The sequence below is a fragment of the Cupressus sempervirens genome, chromosome 8 (genome assembly GCF_028749045.1).
Source record: "Cupressus sempervirens isolate cs-2001-9-10 chromosome 8, ASM2874904v1, whole genome shotgun sequence".
In the NCBI taxonomy this organism is placed as follows: Eukaryota; Viridiplantae; Streptophyta; class Pinopsida; order Cupressales; family Cupressaceae; genus Cupressus; species Cupressus sempervirens.
Genome location: NC_143125.1, coordinates 396339192 through 396361840, shown reverse-complemented (window position 1 = coordinate 396361840; position 22649 = coordinate 396339192). Strand labels below are relative to the sequence as shown.

The 22649-nt window shown below is 35.0% G+C and overlaps 1 protein-coding gene and 1 pseudogene across 1 annotated transcript in view; one reads left to right on the top strand and one right to left on the bottom strand.

Moving 5' to 3' along the window:
- Positions 1 to 504: 504 nt before the first annotated feature.
- Positions 505 to 22649, bottom strand: part of LOC149542951 (putative vacuolar membrane protein YML018C) — a 100250-nt gene continuing 78105 nt past the window's right edge. Inside the window, exon 4 of the mRNA XM_089797886.1 lies at positions 505 to 1066. Coding sequence (XP_089654012.1) covers positions 768 to 1066 — 299 coding nt within the window. The 3' untranslated portion in view covers positions 505 to 767. The remainder of the gene's footprint in view (positions 1067 to 22649) is intronic.
- LOC149542954 (ATP-dependent Clp protease proteolytic subunit-related protein 2, chloroplastic-like) lies at positions 15077 to 16450 on the top strand (annotated as a pseudogene).

The following is a 22649-nucleotide window of genomic DNA, read 5'->3' as shown; positions in this document are numbered from 1 at the left end:
ACTCTATAACCAGATTTGTAATTCGCAATTGTTTCTATTTCATCTCCAAATGTTTTTTTTTCTGGATAGCAAAAGGAAACGGGTTGTATTATCTAATATTATGGTAAATGCAGATTATTTTACTATAAGATTCAATAAGATCATAGTATCTTTGTTTAAAATTGTGAACTGTGACTTTCATGTTGCAGGCTTAAAAATCATGCTGCAACAAGAAATGACTCAATGAAGGGCCAACCTGGTTGTTATTTTCCCAATCTCAGTCCCATCCATTGTCTTGTCAAAAACATCCTCAGATAGTTTATATTATGCAAAGAAAGTTGGTTGAATGGATCATGTGACCAAATTATGTTAATGCAGCTTGAGCATACAAATTAAACTCCAAATCCTTGTATTACATGCCAACAAAATCCACTTAACTTTTCCTCTCCTATATAATTCATATGACAATAAATATGGAAACTCACACAGAACCGCCACCCCACATACATGAAACTTGCACACAAATTTCATACAAGTTCAATTACAGTTGACTATTTTGCACTAAACGTTTAAGTTCCCAAAGATACATGCTGTAGCCTTGAAACAACTAACTGTTAACATGATGGTTTCCGAACATGTATAAAATGAAGTGCTTATGAATTTTCAATTAGACTATTTTTTTTTCAATTGCTAGAAATTACTAAAAGAATGCTATTATAAATAAACAAATAGACTAATCATATGGAGCAACATTTGAATATATGCAGAGAATGAAAGAGATGAGAATGCTAGCAAACATCATTGCCAGTATCTTGCTTGATGCTATTTTGAGAATGACAACGTATGTGTGTTTCTTCTTTGTCTTCAGCTGAAGCACAGCAAGTAATAGGCTCAATTATGCCAAAAAATCCTAAAAGCACTGCTGCACCACCAACATAATCCAGCAAGTGAGGCAGGTTTCCTCTCAATGAATCTATTATTGCTGCCAGTGGAACCTGAATTGAGAGTCCAGCTGTAGCTACTGTAGGTGTGGTGAGAAGTACTGCCTTTGCCCACAAATAGTCACTTAGCACATTATCAAGTAGTCCTGATCAGCAGTATCACATACAGTGCTGCAGTCAGTCACTTGTCAATGTATAAAGATTTACAACAAAAGTAATTGTGGTGAAAACAAGTATATTGCATTTTAGGTCAAATCCTCTCTATCTTTTTGAATGCAGCCCTGAACATGCTGCCCCAAAGTGATAAGTTTAAAGCCTGTCAATGAAATTCAAAAAATTTGATCTAACAAATTTTCAACAGCCCTGTGCCTAATCATATATTTTCAAGGAATATCAAATAAGAAATGCTAGGTTAATACCCCTAATGAACAAAAGAGAAAAAACAATTAACCCGACAAGATATTTTGCAAACATAAAATTTTATTAAAGAATGAAACTATTATACTCTAATGTCTTCTGATTATTTTGGATCAGTCTATGTCATATTGTGCCCATGAAATAATTGCACAAATTTGATATTGATGTAAAGTAGCATTATAAAATGTACAAGAAAATGGCAAGAACTGATGCAAGTCTCCTTTGGGCCAATCAGAATGTAAGAAATAACACATTGGACTAGCAAACTAGGAGGTGTATACACCTCAAAATGGCTAAACATTTTGCTTCATGAGACCTGCTGGTGCTTTAATCATCCATGCTCGAGAATGAGGTAGGCCATCATGAGATGTCTTTTTGGGACCATTGTAGATCATTGCATCCCATTCACCTTCCTCACTGTGTCCTTATTTAGTTTTTGCCTACCATCAACTCTTGCACTTTTGGAAATCTCAACATCATCATGTTGACCCCATGATACAAGAATGCCCTAATTGGACCCTTCAAGCTTTTCAATAACCCGTCCACCAACAAGAATTGTTGGTGCAATCAGTTAATTCAAAGATAACATTTTTGGGGGCTTGAACCATATAAATTAGCTTGCTAAACTGTCATTTCTATATGAAAAGGCACAATCTTCTCCACACTGTTCTCACAAATATAAAAAAACAGAGCATTCCAAAAGTTCCATGGCAAAAAAGGAACATGCCTAGAGTGAAAGATTTGTAAGCAAAGGACCTGAAGACTCAAGAATAGATCCCCAAGCAATGTACATCAGATCTTAGGAATATTATGCGACACATACTGCAGTTGAGCACCTAGAACCACATCTTTTCAGGTTCTCATGCCAGGGGGAAATTTTATGTGCCTACAAGTTGACCTAGACAAGTATTATTTTTCCCTGCCTCATTTATTTATGCATGTTTGTTTATTATCCATGCTTGTTACATTATATTACTTATTACATTTCACCTTATCATTATTTTATTGCCATCCTTATTGTCCTACTTACACCATTCACTTAACAACCCTGACCCAGTTTCTAACTCGTGACAATTTTTCAGAACATAAACATAGACAGCTGCATTACAAATCGACAATATAAACCAGTAGATTCTCATAAAATACCTTAAAACATGTTATTGCATTATACAACAGCGATACAATAACTATTATTCAAAAGTCCAATCTTTAAACATAGTTTTACAGTCGGATTGGAATACTAAGAAAAAAATTTGTAAGCACATGCGAGATACCTGAAGTGATGTCTCCACGGACAATGGGTTTGCATCCAATGTCTCTTGGCACGAGGGATTTCGTTCTCCTACTGGATGAAAGCTGAAGCTTTCCGAATAACCCTCACAAGAGAGAAACTGAAATCTGAATTATAAACCAAGCATCCTTTGAACGATTGAGTCTCTCTCCTTCTAATCCTCAAAGTTGTGACTCTTCGACTCCCTTCCTGTCTTTTCATCTTATCTCTCCTTTTCACTTTTAGCCCACTTTATAATATTAAATTGACCTTTTATAATTTTAATTCACGCTCTCATAGTCAATTTCAATATTATATGAATATGTCGATAAATTTTCTAATGTCCCAAAAAGGGAACATTACAAATCTTCCCTCCTCGAGATTGCTTGTCCTCAAGCAATTAGTACTAGGATCCCATATGAATCTGCAAGTACCTCTGTAGTCCAATCTGAAAACGAATCTTGTCATATTGTGAAGCAAGGTACAAAACTGCAACCCATCCATCAACCAAATCCCTAAATTCCATGTTAATCTATGAAGTATCACTGCATCTGTAAGCTGTACCATTTTTATCATAATTGCATATAGTCTCAAAGTGTGTAGAACTACAACAAAATCCTCAAAATCAAAATGCCATAGATACCTATGGTCAACACCTGGATTCCAAACCCTGTTGTCATGACCAGCTGATATGATGAGGTAAAAATGAATCAAGAAGCTATGTATAACCCAGTAGATGGTGACGACCCAACCTAAATAGTTGATGTAAGAAACAAGCTGCTCAAAAGCTGAAAACAACCCCAAAGGCACATCAAATACCATATTGTCGTCATCAATCTGGAGAATCCCTAAGTACAGAGGTGCTATGAATAAGAATGAAGCTGAAAAACCATTCCCTATGATTGAAACATAACTCTGATCAATACTTCACCAAGATCTATTCAGTGACTAATGTATGAAATCTATCCAACTCCTATATGGGTTGAAATTGGGGACTATATTTGGACTGATCAAAAGACGGGCGGTAGTCAATTCACCACACCAATCTTGTGACCAATATTCACTGCTAGGAACTATAACTAAATCCAAAATTCTTAAGTCAAGATCATCCACTTCATGACAATAAAAAAGAGTTCCCTTGTTTATCTCAAAAAGTGGATTACCAAAAGTCTAATCAGCATCCACTTCAAACATGGGGTTGTCTACAGTTGAATGTGATCTGAAATTTTGGAACTTGGTTTTTTGGGACAACTATCCAAGTCATAAGTCTGTTGAATGCTATCTAGTTCATCAATTACTTCTTGGAAAAACTCCTGCCTTTCTTTACCCTCATGCTCCTGAAAATGATTTGTAATCCTAACCTGATTTATTGCTTCCTGAAGAGAAATCTAAGTATCATCCAGTGCCTCATGAACATACTTAAGTTCCCTGTTGAGCTCCATAATCGCATTCCTTCCTTTATTCAATTGATCAACATATATTCCAGCAACCTTAAAAATATAATCCCTATTGGAAAGAAAACATAAATAATCTAATTTCATAGATTCAAGGGTTGTTTTAACTACCTGCAAATCAGCAACAAGCAAATCTCCTTTCACTCCCTTTTGAGCCTTCCTATGGAGATCCTCCACTATCCTGTGAATGTTGTCATAACGTACCATAGATGCCACAACCATGCTTTTACTAACCTTTAGCTGGTTCTTTAAGACACGCATCTCATTATTGTCATGTTGATACAATTCATTCTCTTGTAGTGTCCTCTTGGACTGTTCATTGAAGTTAATATCATGCATATAAGAAACATATTGTTCATCATACAAAGACTCCAACATGTTACTTTGAGTACAACCGACCTCATCAACATGATTGTCAAAGCTAACCTCCAAATCACCAACGTAAAAACTCGTATGTTCCTTATCCACAGCTGAAATCATCTTATCCACATCTTCGCTATTACAATTCCCACAAACAAGATCAGGTGTACTGGTATCCTCACTTATCAAGCAAATATGTTCTTGCCTTATAGGAATTCCTTTAACCTGCAAATCCTTCAAGTTCTTCACTATCAACTACAAAACTTTCTTGAACACTACATCATTGTAGGTTGTTGTAGGAGATGTTATTTGCATAATCTCATTGAGACAAGAAGCAACCCCAAAGCTAACCCGTTTATCTGGATGCTCCATAAACCTAGGCAAGACCAATGTCACCACTGAAGGTTGTAAAGCCCAATTTAAGAGCCTACCATTTGTCAGCTCTATTCTGCTCAAATATGTTTCTATCTCTTCCAATTTGGCAAGAATATCATTTGAAGATTCCATATGTTCTAATTGCAATCCAAACATGTACAACCATCCAAAATCTTTCTCTTTCTATAAATCTCTTAGCTGAGGGCCATTGAAAGTATTATTAAATTCATCTGAAAAGATATTGTTTTTCAAATCTTTTATTGTTCTGTTTCTAGTTTCTTCCACAAATGGTTGCACCAATATTAACCCTTCTTCACTAGAGATTCTAACTGTAGTAAATTACACTCACTCCTGTTCCAATATTTCACGTGCTTCTAATTATTCTAATAACCCTTTTGTTTAATACTTCTTGCTTCAATTTTATCCCAAAATGTTAAACTGGCTTGCTAGCAACTGATATTATGACTTTTGGCTTAATACTATTATGAGTTTGATCTTCTGTAATGGAGTTTGAGTTGTAGCAAATTGTGAACAATTCAACCTCAAGAAAACCCAATTCCACGTTTCATAACACATAGTTCCTTACCTTCACAAATAATCATTCTAGGGCATTAACAGAAACTTCAAAAGAGGGTAAAATCTAGGACAACAAAGTTATAACACTATCAGCACACTAGTGACTCTGTAAGTATAGAGATTTATCGTTCCAATGCTCCTTGACTGTCTAGTTTAAGCAATGAATCTCTATAGGGTATGGGCATTTCCTGAAATCTAAATATCTGTCTTTGAAATGTCTTTTGTCAACAGCTCATACAATTCTTCGTGCTCTAGCCCTCTCGAGTACATATGTATAGGATTTTGAGTGGGTGCCAACAAGAACTCAGTTTTATGAATTTGTTTCAGGATTGGGTTGATAGTCCTTAGGAAGATCTTGTCTTGAGCTACAGATGACCTGCATTTAAAGAATGATACAAAAGCGTCGCTGCTCCTGCCACCGTAGCCATTCTTGTTGTGGCCATTATTTCTCTTTTTACAACAGTGAGCTAATTAAATGCAGTAAATAAATCATGCCTAGATCATTCAAAATAATCTTTTATGAATGCACTAGACTTGTGTAATTCTAATTGACCAGTATCATCCAAGGTTCACACTTGGTGAAATAAACAGAAGATGTTGTGATGCTCTAGGCATGCTCCAAAATTAATATATCTCCTAATACTTCTTCATTTGAAACCGTCTGTTCTACCTATCCAGGCATTGGAGCTTTGTGCGTGTAGACACCAATCATTACCTGTGATATTTTCCTCTCTTTAAACAGCTCTAAGATGGTCCTACCAAATAAGGAAATTATCACGTCAATTGTCAAAAAGAATGCTAAATGTTGCCTCCTAAATGTCTGATTCTTCCAAGACTATAGTTGGGATATGGCAAAATTTTAATACTACAATAAAAGTAGTGATTCCATTATTTGCGCTTCACACAATAGGAGAACCTGATTCCATGTATACAAACCCAATGTTTTCCTTATGCAAATTTGTAACGTAAGCGTATTCTTCCAGTAACGTTTCTTCTGCATACAAAATGGTTACCATCATTTGGCAAACCAAATATTCTTACCATTTCTTGAATGATATCATGCACAACCTATAGAAGGCTCCATTCAAATTTTAAGCCTTATTTTATTACACCACTAAAAATATTTAAGGCTCTTCAATGCACTTGAATGTAATTTGCAATCAAATGGGCCCGCAAAAGCCAAGAATATTTCGCTAATTTCTTATCTTCTATGCAATGGTGACATAATATTATGTATTCAACCCGGCTTGGAATCTCCCGTTTTTCCTGAGTGTGTCAACTCTTGCAGATGTTTAGCGCCCTAGTTTTTGTAAAGTTTTTGCAAATTCTGTAATAAATCTCAAACTTCTATAATATCCTTTAACTTGCTAAAGATAATCTTCTTAATGTTCTGAAGGTGGGAGTTATCACCTTTAACTTTGATCTAAATTTGATTTATATCTACAATATTTTTGTAAAGGTATTATTGCTTGAGGGAGCAGACTTGTGTTTATTGTGTGTCCTCGAACTCCAATGAAACCTACCCTTTATATCAAGACCAAAGGGCATGTCCCTTAAAGGGACATGACCCTCTCTAGGTCAGCCCAAACACTACTTGAAGAAATCATCACCTAGAAGGAATTAATACAATATTAACTAACATAACCATTTGTTATAGTTAGTACACAATATAATTTCTGTCAAGGATCGCCACCCATTCTAACACAAGTCTTGTGTGTGTGTGTGTGTGCCATCTATGATATAAAAGGTGAAGATTAAAGTGTGGTTTGCACTTTTTAGACCAGTACGATTATCATGGTTAATATTTAATAGTTTCTTTAACACGCTTATAGATCTGCATATTATTTTCTCATGGAGAAGCTGATTGCCTCTTATACTATCCAACTTTCCTGCAAAATGCTTGCCAAGTGAAGTGGCACCAAAATGTTCACTGAAGGGATTCACAAAAACAACAAATTCAAGCAAAATAACTTTGCCATTCATTCGAACCAAAAGAGGCTTCAATAATTCTCACAAATGAATTCTCTGTTTTGCCTACACTCAAAAGATGTTGGAAGTGATTAAGTTATCATCTAGTAACTCTATGCATGCCTAGGTGTGGATTCATAGGTCTCCACCATTGCTATTCCCATAACTTCGAAACTGCATATAGATATATAGGTACCACAGTGATTATATCTAGACCAGACATTGCAAACCTTTGATAGTCCCGTCCTTTTTGATAGTCTTATTGATGAATCCAATGCTTTGATTCAGAAAAGCATTGATCAATATCTCAAAAAGTAACAAAAGTCTCAGTTTTGAGTTTGATCCCTTGCCGTTTGAGAAACCCAACTCCTTGCTTAGAGACTACCGGTATAGTGCATGAAACATTCACGGCAATTGAATGATTTAAAACATTCCTCCACTTTGCAAACCATTTAGAAAATCTCCATTTGCACCATTTGTAATGGTTTTCTAGAATTCTAAATAGCTGGACCCCCAACAAAAGTATGCCCAGAATTCAATCTCGTAAACTCCAAATATTTTCTCTCAGCTAAAAATGTTTCTGATAAATCCTTATTAAAAATTTCCCCTACTATAACTTCAAGACCAGCTTTGATACCACTGAAATATCCCCAATAGATATTTACCTGGTTTCTAACTTGTGACAATTTTTCAAAACATAAACATAGACAGATGCATTACGAACCAACAATATATACCAGTAGATTCTCATAAAATACCTTAAAATATGTTATTGCATTATACAATAGCAATACAATAACTATTATTCAAAAGTCCAATCTTTGAACACAGTTTTATAGCTAGATTGGAATACTAAGAAAAGAACCTATAGGCACATGCGTGACACCTGAAGTGACATCTCCAAGGACAATGGGTCTGTGTCCACTGTCTTCTAGCATGAGGGATTTCATCCTCCTACTAGATGAAAGTTATAGCTTTCTGGATAATCCTCACAAGATAGAAACTGAAATCTGAATCATAAACCAAGCATCCTCCGAATGAATGAGTCTCTCTCCTTTTAATCCTCAAAGTTGTGACTCTTCAACTCCCTTCCTGTCTTTCGTCTTATCTCTCCTTGCCACTTTTAGCCCACTTTATAATATTAAATTGACCTTTTATAATTTTAATTCACGCTCTCATAGTCAATTTCAATATTATATGAATATGTCGATAAATTTTCTAATGTCCCAAAAAGTGGACATTACAAACCCACTTTCTTTTGAGCATGTCCATTAATAATACCTTTAATTTTTTCCCTATTTAGAGGAGGATATATTAGAGACCTTATCTTATTATATTCAAAGGATATCAATTAGAAGATAAGAAATTCCACATAGAGGCACAAAGGCATATTACTAGATGCAAATACCCTCAACCTAGGTACTCGTCTTCTATATCTAAAATGTCTAATCTTGGAGACCCATATAGGAACATATCTAGATATTAGGTACTTCAAGGGAAGTTTTTTTGCATCTTAGTTCATCTCCTAAAAACATCACTCTCAAAAATTTGGAAACTTCCTTTAGAAGTTCCATAAATACGACGTCTTTTCCAAAAGTGCTCATAGTTAATCAATAAAAATTAAAAAGTAAAACACTAAAAAATACACAAATAGACTTGAAATTCTCCATTTAAAATTTAAATTTATTTATTTTTGTAGAAGATTTTTTTTATCAAATCCTGAAAAGGTAATAGTGTAAAGAGAAACAATATTAAGATTCTAAGATTTGTACATGCATTGAAGTTTTATAACCTGATTGAGAAAGTCATCTCTAAGGATCCCTATTGATCTCTAAACTAAGAGAGAGATTACCTAACAGCTCATCAACAAAAGATTTCTTGTTTATAGCCCTTCTAAAACACCTCAGAACTCGCTATCAATGTGTTTATTAATCACTAACAACCTACTTCAATTGCAGTATTGGAAAAAGAGAAAGAATGGCAATGGCTGAGACAACATAAGTTACAATGGAGAAATACTAGAAGAAGAAAATCCTCACCAAGAATAAGAGATTTGCTCTTCAACACTAAAATCAAATCATATATGCACTGTAGCAAGTTGACATGATGCCCACATAAGCTCTTGAACATTTTAATCAAGCTTCAAACTGTAGAGCATTACATAAATAATTAGATAGCAATAGCCCTATAACTAATTAATTAGATTGTTATAGTTGTTAGTTAATAGCTAGTTGACAATAAGATATGAAAAACTAAGGCTCTATAAAGCCATGTTGAAATGTCAAGCAAGTTGAGAATATGACACAAAAAGAATATTTCATACATTACTGCGGTGCGACAATGGTGTAAATTCTAATTGCAATCTGATCACTCAGTTTCAAATATGGTATTATAGTGTATGGCAATTTCTGTGGCTGTGCAAAATGTTTGAACAGGAGACAACAGCAGTAGCCCATTGAGAAGACAAGTGGTTGCAGATTATACTATCTTTGTGGATGAGGGAGATTTTGTTAAATATTAACAGTGATATTCATACTGGTCTGAGAAGTGCAGACCTCACTTTAATCTACTCCCCTTATACCATTTGAAAGCATTATATACATTACACTTGGAAATTGGATGGGTTTAATATTTGTGTTATCTCCTTCATGGATGCCAATTTCTATAAGTGATGTATGGGCCGACCTAGAGAGGGTCATGTCCCTTTAAGGGGCATGCCCTTTGGTCATGGTATAAGAGGTGGGTGTTATTGTAGTTTAAGCACACACAATACATTGAAGTCTGCTCCTTAAAACAATACTGCCCTATACGAATTATTGCAGAGACAAACAAGTTTCAGAATAACATTTAATATTCTGAAAATTACCTTCTACATTATTATAGAAGAAGAAGATCAGAACAGCAACAAATACTAAAGGTATTATCTCAGATCTGAACCTGTAGAATTTGCAAAAACTTTACATGGTATCAGAGCTCTAGTAGTCGAACCTAGGCTTTGCAAATTAAATAGTTAGACTTGATATATATCTAGCATCATTCTCCTATCTTCAATGACATACACAATCAGACCTGAGGACAGGTTTGATGGGAAAGAACACTTTGATGCCTAGAAATTCAGAATCATGATTCTTGAAGAAAATGATGTAAAACAATTTGTTGATTCAAAATCCAGACAACCTATTGCTGAACCTCATAAATCTATCTAAAGTGAAGGAAATAGAAAAGTCATTCAGATCATATTAGATGGAGTGAAAAATGGTATAGTACCCATGCTAACGAAACATCAAACAACATTTAATATGATGAATGCATTACTAAATGCATATGAGATTAACAATGCAACTAGAGTTCTCGCACTAAAAAGAAAACTAAATCACATACAAATAAAGAGGGGAGAATTGATGAATTCCTACTTCCTAAGGGTTGCCAACCTAAGAGATAAACTTTCAAGTATAGGAACCATCACTAATGATATGAAACTAACACTGATGGCTATAGATGGATTACCAAATTCATGGAAAACATTCGCACAAGAAGTAAGTGTCAGAGATAATCTTCTTGACTTCAATAGACTTAAGGGAGACTATCTTCAGGAAGAATCCAAAAAACTTAAGAAAGGAGGAAAACTGAAAATAGTAGATGAAGAACTTCATGTTCTTAATACAAATTCCTATAAAGGTAAAAAGAAGCATTTCAAGAAGAACAGGGGTAATCAAAAGAATGATAAACCTAAGAAAGATCTATCCAAAAGAAAATGTTTTAGATGTGAAAAGTTTGGACATTACAGATCAAATTGCCCTAAGAATTCTAAACAACAAGTGAACTGTACAAACATCACTAGGGAAGAAAATAACTATAATCCTAAAAATCACGTATTGTATACATCACTATCAAATGAAGTCTCAAGTAAACAATGGGTGATTGATAGTGGATCTTCTCGACATATTACAGGATACAAAGAAGCATTAGATTCTATGTCAAAAAAAGTTAATGGCGAAGTCACCATCAGTGATAATTCAGCACATTCTGTCAAAAGAATTGGAAATTGCAACTTGAAACTAAAGTCGGGTAGTTCTCTACTTCTCAAAGGAGTACTCTATATACCAGGAATAAAAGGAATTTAATCTTGGTTATGGCACTTGAAGATGACGGACATAATGTTGCATTCATGGACGGTAAAGTCATAACCTAGGCTAAGAACTCCTCAATTAAGAAAGCAAAATTGATTGGTCAGAGAAAAGGGTATTTGTGTGAATTAAATTCAAAATCTAGTCAACCTATTCAAACCTTAATTTATAAAGCTATGGACATGAATGAAATATGGCACAGAAGATTAGGACATCTAAATTTCAAAACTTTATCAACCATGGAGAAGATGGTTACTGGTTTACCTAAACTAAATAAAGATCACTCAAGCATATGCAAAGGATGTGCTCTGGGTAAGACCACCAAAAGTCCATTTCATGATAGCACTAGAAGACTAACAATGTTTTGGAATTAATCCACTCAAATTTATGTGGACCTATGTTTGTTCCTCCTCTTGGAGGATTTTGGTACTATTTTCTATTCATAGATGACTTCTCTAGGAAAACTTCGATTTACTTCTTAAATTAAAAAAAATCAGAAGAAAACCTAAAGGGATAAGAATTTAAAACCTTAACTGAAAACTTATCAGGACATAAAATTAGAACTTTTAAAACTAATAATGGAGGGGAATACACCTCAGATTTGTTTAAAAGGTTTTGTAAAAAAACAAGAATTAAGAGGGAGTATATCATTCCTTATAACCCACAACAAAATGGGGTAGCAGAAAGGAAGAATAGAACATTATAGAAGCTACTAGAGCTATGATATTTGATCAAAATCTAGAATATTATCTTTGAGCAAAAACCTCTTGTACTATTGTCAATATTCAAAACAAAAGCCCTCACTCCTACCTCAGAGATAAAACTCCTGAAGAAGTTTTTACTAAATTTAAACCCAATATAAGTCATCTTACGATTTTTGGATGCCTTGTATATATCCATGTTCCAAAAGAAAAGAGAACTAAGTTAGAACCCTCCGGGAGGAAAGGTATTTTTGTAAAGTATAGTGCAACATCTAAATCATATAGGATTTTCATACCTGCACAGAAATATATTGAACTTAGCAGGGATGTAATTTTTGAAAAAGATTTAGCATTCAAAAGAGCCCTAAGTTCTGAAGAACCCTCTCCTTTACCTAGTTTTGAAAGAAATACTGAATCTGAGTCTTAAAAGGAGAACATGGAAGAAATCAAAGATGAAATTCAAAACCTTGATCTTCAAGAAACTCAAAATTCAAAAAAAAGACCACTTTGGGCAATTAAAATAGTAGAGGCAACAAAAGACTTTGCTACACCTTTTGGAATAGTCAGAGAAAGCAAAAGATCCAAAAGATTTTCTAGTTATACAGCAAACATGAATGATTTGTCTAAATCAGAAACAAACAATATTTTAGATGTTATTAAACATACAACTTGGAAAGAAGCTATGATAGAAGAATACCGATCTATTATGAAAAATGATGTTTGGGAAATTGTTCCAAGACCTGAAGGAAAATCTATTGTTTCTTCCAAGCAGATATTTAAAATAAAGTATGCTGCTGACTGTAGCATTGAAAAATATAAAGTCGAATTTGTAGCCAGGGGATTCTCTTAGAAAGAAGAGATTGATTATGAAGAAACCTTTGCTCTTATTGCCAAATACACCTCTATAAGAGTAGTCCTAGCTATCGCAACATCGAAGGGATGGAAAGTACATCAGATGCATGTAAAAACAACATTTTTGAATGGAAAGATTACAGAAGTAACCTGAAGAATTTGAAATTCATGACTCTAACGTTTTTGTTTGCAGGCTCAAGAAAGCTCTCTATGAGCTTAAATAGGCTCCAAGGACTTGGTATGAAAGAATTGATAAGTATCCCACCGGCTTAGGATTCTCCAAAAATGAAGTTGATCCAAATCTATATTATAAAAGGGATAAATATGATATGATAATTCTGATACTATATGTTAATGATTTACTAATAACAAGTGATGATCATCTCATAGATCAATGCAAGAAAGATCTAATTAAAGAATTCAAAATGAAGTACTTGGGACTCCTTCATTACTTCCTAGGATTGGAAGTACGACAGAATTCTGACAGCATTATACTTAATCAAGGTAAATATAAATTAGATATTTTGAAGAGATTTGGAATGTGGAATTGCAAGTCTATGTCTTCTCCAATGGAGACTAATCTACATAAACTTAAAGAAGTAGCAACAAAATCACCTTCCATATATTCTACTCTCTACAGATAGATGATTGGGTCCCTTATGTACTTGGTAAATACAAGACCTGACATTTGCTATTTTGTTAATGCCTTAAGTCAGTTTATGTGTGAACCAAAGCAGATTCACCTAGTTGCAATCAAACACATTATGAGATACTTACAAGGCACCCTTAATCTTGGGCTCAAATATGAGAAAGTTGACTTTAAATACATGGATACACTGACTTAGATTGGAGTGGAAGTGTTAGAATAGAAAAAGTACTTCAGGATGTTGTTTCAGTTTAGGATTAGCAATGATACCTTGGATATACAAAAAACAGTCTTCAGTAGCACAAAGTTCCACAGAAGCCGAATACAATGCAATAGCAATTGCCTCTCGGGAAGCAGTTTGGCTTAGAAAGTTACTTGTGGGATTATTTGGTCAAGCCATGAATGCTACGATTACTCATTGTGATAATCAGAGTTCCATCAAGCTTTTGGTGAATCCAATTTTTCATGACAAGCCCAAGCATATTGAAATTCCTTACCATTATGTAAGAGATATGGTAGACAGGAATACTGTAAAATTAGAATACATTTGCACTATAGTTTAGACAACAAATATTCTCACCAAACCTCTCTCTAGAGTGAAGATAGATCACTCCAGGAAAAGACTTGGTATGGTTGAATTGTAATTCATTTGTATTCTGATTATTATGAGCTCCACCATTTGTATTCATTATTTAAGAGGTGATGATCTCTGAGGTAATGAATACTTATATAAAAGACACTACGAGAGATGACGATTTCTCAGATAATGTGTTGAACAGTATAGAACTACTGTTCGATCTAGATGAGTTCAAGATTATTTGTGACATAAGCATTTCTATGCCCATGAATCACAACTTGGATAATGGGAGAATTTATTCTTCAAATTTTATCCTGTGTTCTAGTAGATTTTAACTCAAGGTCAAGTTGTGATATAGGATTGCCAGTTCCTATGAGTCACAACCTAGATAAATGAAGAATTTAATCGTTCTTTGGATTTTATCCTGTGTGTATTGCATTACATGCAATACTGACATCACTAGTATAAGTGATAAGTCATATCACAAGATGGTTATATGACTCAGTATCATGTGTTCCATGATACCATTTGCTCAGAAGATTCAAATAGATATAGAGTATCAATCTATGCTTATTCATCATAATTGATGATGCTAGATATGTTATCTCTCAGTATGATTATCAAGTTGAGAGGGAGTGTTAAATATTAACTGTGATATTCATACTGGTCTGAGAAGTGCAGACTGCACCTTAATCTTCTCCCCTCATACCATTCGAAAGCATTATATACATTACACTTGGCAAATAGGATGGGCGGCTATCCTTGGCAATAAACATGTTATGTACTAACTATAACTAATAGTTATGTATGTTAATATTTGTGTTATCTCCTTCATGGGCGTCGATTTCTACAGGTAATATATGGGCCAACCTAGAGAGGGTCATGTCCCTTTAAGGGACATGCCCTTTGGTCATGGTATAAGAGGTGGGTGTTATTGTAGTTTAAGCACACACAATACATTGAAGTCTGCTCCTTAAAACAATACTGCCCTATACGAATTATTGCAAAGACAAACAAGTTTCAGGATAGCATTTAATATTCTGAAAATTACCTTCTACATTATAAAAGAAGAAGAAGATCAGAACAGCAACAAATACTAAAGGTATTATCTCAGATCTGAACCAATAGAATTTGCAGAAACTTTACAGATTTCAGTGATAAAAATCTCGAAAGCCTTCAGAAAACCCAGTTCCTAAAGATCAACATGATCCTCTGTGGCACCAATCTGATTTGGCTACATCCACGTCTATTTCTGCTTCAGCATCTCCTTAATAACCAGTAACTGTTGAATCTCTATTGCTGCTCAGTTTCAAATATGGTAACAAAGTGTACGGCAATCTCTGTAGCTGGGCAAAATGTTTGAACAGGAGACAACTGCAGTAGCCCATGGAGAAGACAATTGATTGCAGATTATAACATCTTTGTAGATGAGGGAGATCTAGTGATGAAGATATTGGAAGCCTTCAGAAAACCCAGTTCCTAAAGATCGACTTGACCCTTTTTGGCACCCTTCTTATCCTTGTGGCTCCTTATGTTCTATCCATTGTTTACTTTCCAAGGTCTGATTTGCTAAAGATTTGTCACAAAAAATATAAGCAGTTTCTTAGATCTAGGTTTTGCCTCAAGTGGCTTGTTCGGTTGGCACAATAATGCTGCCTATTAGTGTTCCAATAGTACCCTATAGAATTCCCTGGGAAGGCTATTTGAGGCTTGATCTTAGCAATGCATTTTTCAGAAATTATATGTTTGTCTATTCCAATTCATAGATGAGGGTTTTAGCAAAGCAATGCTAACTTGATAGTGTCATTTTTTGGAAGGATCTTAATATTTTGATTATGGGACAAGGTGACAATGTTCCATTATTGTAAAACTATGATAATATGTAAAGTTTAAGTTCTCCAATTGCAGCTTTAGCAGTGGGACATTTATGCGAACTATTAGGATATATTCTAGCAGCTGAAAAAAAGGGAAAGCATTGCATGATACCCCTGTTATCAAATTTGAGTGTTGCTGGAGCAGCTTGTGATAAGGCTGATGATAGAATAAGTGAACCAAATGAACTTGCAAGGATTAGGCAGATGGAATTGAAGAAAGGGAAACCACTTGAAAGAATAAAAAGAATTTGCAATGCTAAGATCTCTGTAACTCAAGAAGCTGCTGAATATGATCTTGATCAAACTGTGTGGCCTCCAAAGATAAAATCTTAAAAAGAGGAAACATCGGAAATAGTTTTGGTTAGTCTCTTCATGAGTTTAATTGGAGGTTGGAGGCATCAAGGCAAGAGGTCTCTATCATAGTTAGTTAGCTTTTCCCTCAGAGATGATACATTGTAAAAGGAACACCTGTTCCATCTTGTGTCCATTAATTGAGCAAGGAGGGCAGGACAGTTGTTTTCTGTTTGTGGATAATTGAGTTTGTTTTGATCTACAAACGTGGTGAGTGGCACCTATAAAGTATTCAAGTGTCTAGATCCATAGTTTTGTAGGTTTGTATCTGTGGATAATTAATTCTCAATCCAAATGGAGTAGTGTTACTGTGGATATTTTTAAATTCACAGTTGATCAGTGGCCGTGTTATTACAAATAATTGAGCTAGTGTCGACTGACAATTGGTTGGCAGTTTTGTTACTGTGGGTTTATTGAGTGTGTCTCGGTTTACAGTTGGTTGGTGTCTTTTCTTGAGGAAAATGGAATTTATTTAAATTCACATGAGTGGTGTACTTGTGGATAATGGAGTATGTCTCAATTCATAGGTTCTTTGCAGGTTTGAGAATTAAGAGATCAGCTATGTGTTGAATTTCTTAATTGAGCAACAAGAATTGGTGAAGATGATTCATCAAAGTTTTCAGGAGAGCTACAGTGTTCTGCCCTTTGTTTGGATTGATGTAATAAGGGGGGAAATGTTGGAGAATCACATCAATAATTAAACAAGTCTACAAATAAATGAAAATTATTTGTCAATGGTTGTTAGTTAATAGGAATTCTTTCACACAGGGAGTTTGAAAAAGGGGACCCTATTAAAGCCATGTTGAAATGTAATCTCAAGCAAGTTGAAAAGTCTGAAATCAAAATAATATTTCATTTTACATTATTGCTTTACAATGATAGTGTAAATTCTGATTGCAATATGAATCACTTAGTTTCAAAAACAAACTCTACAATGATGATTGCAGCATTAAGTCCATGTTCCATTCACAAAATCTGCAATACAAACATAGAACGGGCATAATAATAGAGCTAACAGTTCCACGAGATCTACAATAGTCGTGTAGCATTCCACAGTCTCTAGTGGCACCAAAAGGCACTTTGAAACTTGGAAAATAAATTGAACTATCAAAAACCCTTTGGATTCCATGAACTATTTGCATTGTAACAGATTTGTTACTTGTACTCAGAGGAGAATTCAAATTTGTCGATCATGACTTTTTTTCCATTTCTTCCATATGTCTGTCATTTTCATCAACCTGAAAAAGTTAGGGATTTTGCCTTTTTTTCAAAACCACTCCTCTCTCTTTGCCTACACCTGTCATCTTATAAAAATAGTGCAATGTTGTTTTAATGGTCACTCTGGTTCGTTTAGGTAGTTTCTAATTCTAGTTTTTGTTTACATTTGCTTCTTTTAGAAACATCATAATGTATTCACCCATACATTGTAAATTCTATCTTCATTATTGAAATAACAATTACCATTACATGGTATCTGAATGGGTCAATGGGTTATATAAAGCTTGGCAAATTTTTTAATGAAAAATTTGTAACCTCTTAATTGGATTTTTTTTCCAATTTGTTACTTAGACTTTTTTATGAAAGCTTTCTACTATATTTTCAAGGTTTTTTGTGCTAAAGCATTTTCACGGAGGATTTTGTCTAGTTGAGGGTTTCTTGCTCGTTTTTTTCCCATCACTGTATATGCGCTTTGAGGGGTTCAGTTCAAAGATTTTGTTGTGCATTCACAGCATTCTTATATCCTGACAGCAAGTTTACTTGTCCCACATAACCTCCATTATACATCATTTCTCCCGCACGTTGATGCTTTTGTCCTCCCATGTTTCTATGGCGTGGGTTTTTTCTTGTAGGTACAGTGCTTTAAGCATTTCTTTAAGGTTCTATTACTCATGTTACTTTAGTTCCAGGCATTCCCTGCATACGATTGGACGTTTTTAAGGCCCACTTGTCATCAAAATTGCATTGTTTTTGTCTTAATCTGACACAAGACTTTTCCCTACTTTTTTTGCAAATTGACCCTCAATTTTCTCCCACCTCCTCGACGATGCAAGGACCTTCTAGCTCATGCATTTTTTGCCACCTGCTAGTTTTTTTTTTTGGTTTTGGTCGTTCATGGGGTATCTTAGAAGGTTGTTGGCAAAATGGTCAGTGCTCCCCTCAAGATTTGTGACAAGGGATAAACCGCCTCTTGTAGAATCAAAATCTAGAGGTTGTATCGAGCATTAATAGGTCAATCTTTTGGTGCAACGGCAACCACACATGTAACAAGTGATATTAGAGCTTGGTCAAAGGTTCGAATCCCCTTGGGCAACGTTGAGGAGGTGATTGTTGGCAAAATGGTCAATAGTCCCCTCAGGATTCCTGATAAGGGACTAACTACCTCTTGTGGCTTCTATAAGTCTAGTAGTCGTACTGTGCATTAATAGGTCAATTTTTTGGTGCAACGACAACAACATTTGTAACAAAGGTTCCTAAAATTTTCAACTAGGATTTTCTAATTTTCCACAAAATCAAGGGTTTTAGCTAGGTTTTGAGTGATTTTCTCCCAAAAGTATTTTGTTGGAGAAGGGCTATAATGTTTTCCACAATAAATTATTTCTAGGTTTCATAAGTTTTCCCTTAAAATGTTAATTCTAAGATATTGTAATTTTATCATCAAAAGATTATTTATTCATTTTTATGATTTTTCTGTCAAAAAATTATTTGTTTAGTTTATAGTTTTTTCCTTAAAATTTGTTTGCTTGGCTTTATAATTTTTTCCTCAAAAAATAATTACAAATTTTCTCCTAAAAAATTGTCATATTTTGACCAATTTTTCCCTAAAAAAAATGTCTAATTTTTTATTTTCTCCTTAAAAATTGTATCTGGGTTCTATAAATTTTTCCTTAAAAAATTATTGTTTGGTTTTATAATTTTTTCCTGAAAGAAGATTTTGTTAGCTTTTATAATTTTTTCCTTAGAAACTTACTCTTCGATCTTATCATTCTTCCTTAAAAAATTAGTTTTATGTGGGTGATTTCAACATCATATCAAGGTTTTGGAGATTTTTACACAAAGAACATGGTTTCTTACAGTCTATTTGGGGTTGCAGTGCTCATCGCAACAGTTTTTGACAATTTTTAAATCAAAATCATCGTTGTTTTTCTATAGCAGCTCAGGTTTGGCAATTTTCTCCTCAAAATTGTGGTTTCAATTTCCAAAGTTGATCAAAGTGTCTCTAGCTATAATGAGGGGCAATTTTAGATTCAGGGAGGGTATCAACAACAAGCTCATTTTGCAAAGCGTCATATGCGATCATGAGGAGAAGGGGAGTGCCTTCTATGCATTAGTGACCAAAACGCCTACAGATTGTGTCTTATGTAGTATAGTAAACATGATAGCCATTAAGGGAGGATATTAAAACAATATAGTTTTATTAATGGCCATCTTAGTTAGCTTAGGTAGTTTATAATTTTGGCTTTTGTTTACATTTATTTAAAAGCATCATAATGCAATTGCCTATGCCTTATATATTGTAAACTTTGTCTTCATTATTGAATACACAATTACCATTACACCTCTAAGATCCTTGAAGCAGCTGGGATTGCCCCAGAGATTCATTAAACATTCATGCAAGTAGTCCAACTCCTAAAGTGATGATCGCCAATCTCCCGCATAATGACATCCTAAAGAGCTTTCTTGACTAGAGTGGATGGATCCAATCAACCTATCATAGAGTAATGACATGTTATGCAAATATTATTTTGGGTCTCCTATAACTCAAGGACTCATTGAAAAAATCTCCACATATTCTCCTTTGGATTGCACTTCAACTTGCATGGAAGTTGACCTTTCAAGTCACCAACCAAGTCTTGTGAATCTCTCCATATTTCTAATAAACGATGTCAATTCATTGCAATATTTATAGGTTTGATTCGAAACTAAAATTATTTTTTTGAGAAATTGCTACCAAGTCTTTGGGGTATGTAATTAAGATTTGTGTTAGCTTTAGATTCCTAATCTAGATGATTCCAATCAAAAAGGGATAGGTATTTATCTAGTATGTCAAAAATATATATGTGAGCCCAAGTACAAGTAGAATTGTAGAACCATCTTAAAACTAGTGTGACCCCTGACAGTTAATGCCATCAAGGTAGGATTATTTGAACCCTTAGGACAGGAAGCCTATGGAATGAGATTGTATTTTCTTTAAAAATATTGGCCAAGGTGGTACTATTCGACAAGTAGTACCCATCAATCACTAGAGCTAGTAGTGCGACATCTAGCTAGGAAGGTTACCTATCAAGCAAGGATATCTTTAGGTTGACCAGCTACAATGGTTGTGGGTTCTACACCGCATCTAAGATGGCAAGAAAATAGATACCATGCTCACGTGCCCTACAAAGGGCTAGGCTACTTCCCCTGAAAGTCGTATGGGTGATAATTGGTCCCAATCAAAAGTATTAGAATATTATTTCTATTTAATGGTCATCTTTTGTATATTATGTAAAATATGTAGATAAGATCGCTTCTACAATCTTCTTTAGTTTCTTATAGAGACTTTCTACTTTTGTATTCTTGTAAATTCTTTAAAATGATCCTTCTAATCATTTGTTAATACAATGAATATTTACCAATTACTTCTCAATAATATGGTATCAAAGAGGGTTTGGGTTTTTTGGAAAAACTCTAGTTGTTCAAAGATTTTCCATTAGAGCGTTTTCTGAAAATTTTCTATCTGTATTTTTTCTATAAGCCCAAGTGTATGATATTCGCACATTTTAGTACGATTTGGTTTCAGCCCGACTTGCTTTTTGAAAATCTTGTGCATTGTTTTATGAGTCACAAGTGCTTAGACGTTGGATCTTTGCAAGAAAAGATCCCATGGTGGCCCCCATAAAATTTTAGGCACCTCCCCACCTCAAACACCTTTATCATCATCTAAACCATCCCCTCCATCGTTATCCCAGCTAAGGTAGCTAGCAAAAAGGGATGGGCTGAAGGTGCAAATGCAGGCTACCGGCACAGGAACAACATCCAAACGAAGATTGTTGAAGCGGGCTATGGCAAGAGGAGATAGATGAGAAGCCCTACTATTCACCAGGTTAGCCCCTGACATCCCGGGCCCTAATTCAAGTTAGCCTATCCACCACCACATAGATACAATCGTGCCCCTGGGCCTTGGCCAAGCTCGTGATAAAATCCACAGAGATGTAGTCCCACTTCCTGTCAGGAATAGGAAGTGGTTGTAGGAGCCTTGTTGGATAAGTGTGCTCTTGTTTGTTCTGCTGGCAAACAAGACAGACACGCACATACTACAAAACATCAACCTTAAGCCCCTTCCAAGTGAACCGCTCCTGAACTAACCTATAAGTCTTGAAATACCCGGGATGGCCTGCTATAGGTGAATCATGGAGTGCTCTCAAAATCAACTACTTCACTTTCGATCCTAGGACTAAGTAAATCTTGTTCTTGTAAATGATCAAATCATCTACAAGAGTGTACGCGGTGTCGATTGTTGTTCCCTCCACTATTTCAGAGGCCCATGTGTCTTTGGCATATTCTGCTACAATCAAGTGTCACCAATCCTCTGATATCTAAATCATAGAAGTGAAGTGTGGCCTACAAGATAAAGCATCTGCAACAACATTTTGTGTCCCCTTAACATATGTGATATCAAAATCATAGGCCTATAACTTACTCACCCACTTTTGCTGACGATCATTCAGGTCCCGCTGTCCCAAAAAGTGCCTCAAACTGTTATGATCAGTTTTAATACAAAATTTGCTACCCACAAGATACTGTCTAAATTTGGCCAAGGCATGCATGATGACCAACATCTCCTTATCATATATGCTGAATGATCTCTCGGGCCCTCTAAGTTTCCTGCTCTCATAAGCTATAGGATGCTTGTCTTGCATGAGTACAACACCAACTCCCCCTCCAGAAGCATCACATTGAAGCTCAAATGGCTTCATGAAATCAAGCAATGCTAATACTGAGCATGTAGTCATTATTTCCTTGAACCGCATGAAACAGTCCTGTGCCTCTCGAGTCCACACAAATGCCCCTTTCTTCAGCAAATCTGTTATAGGTGTTGCGTGCCATGAGTAGCCACTAACAAACCTGCGATAGAATCCACATAGACCAAGGAACCCCCTCAACTGCATAAGGTTCTCTGGTGGTGGCCAATCAACAATAG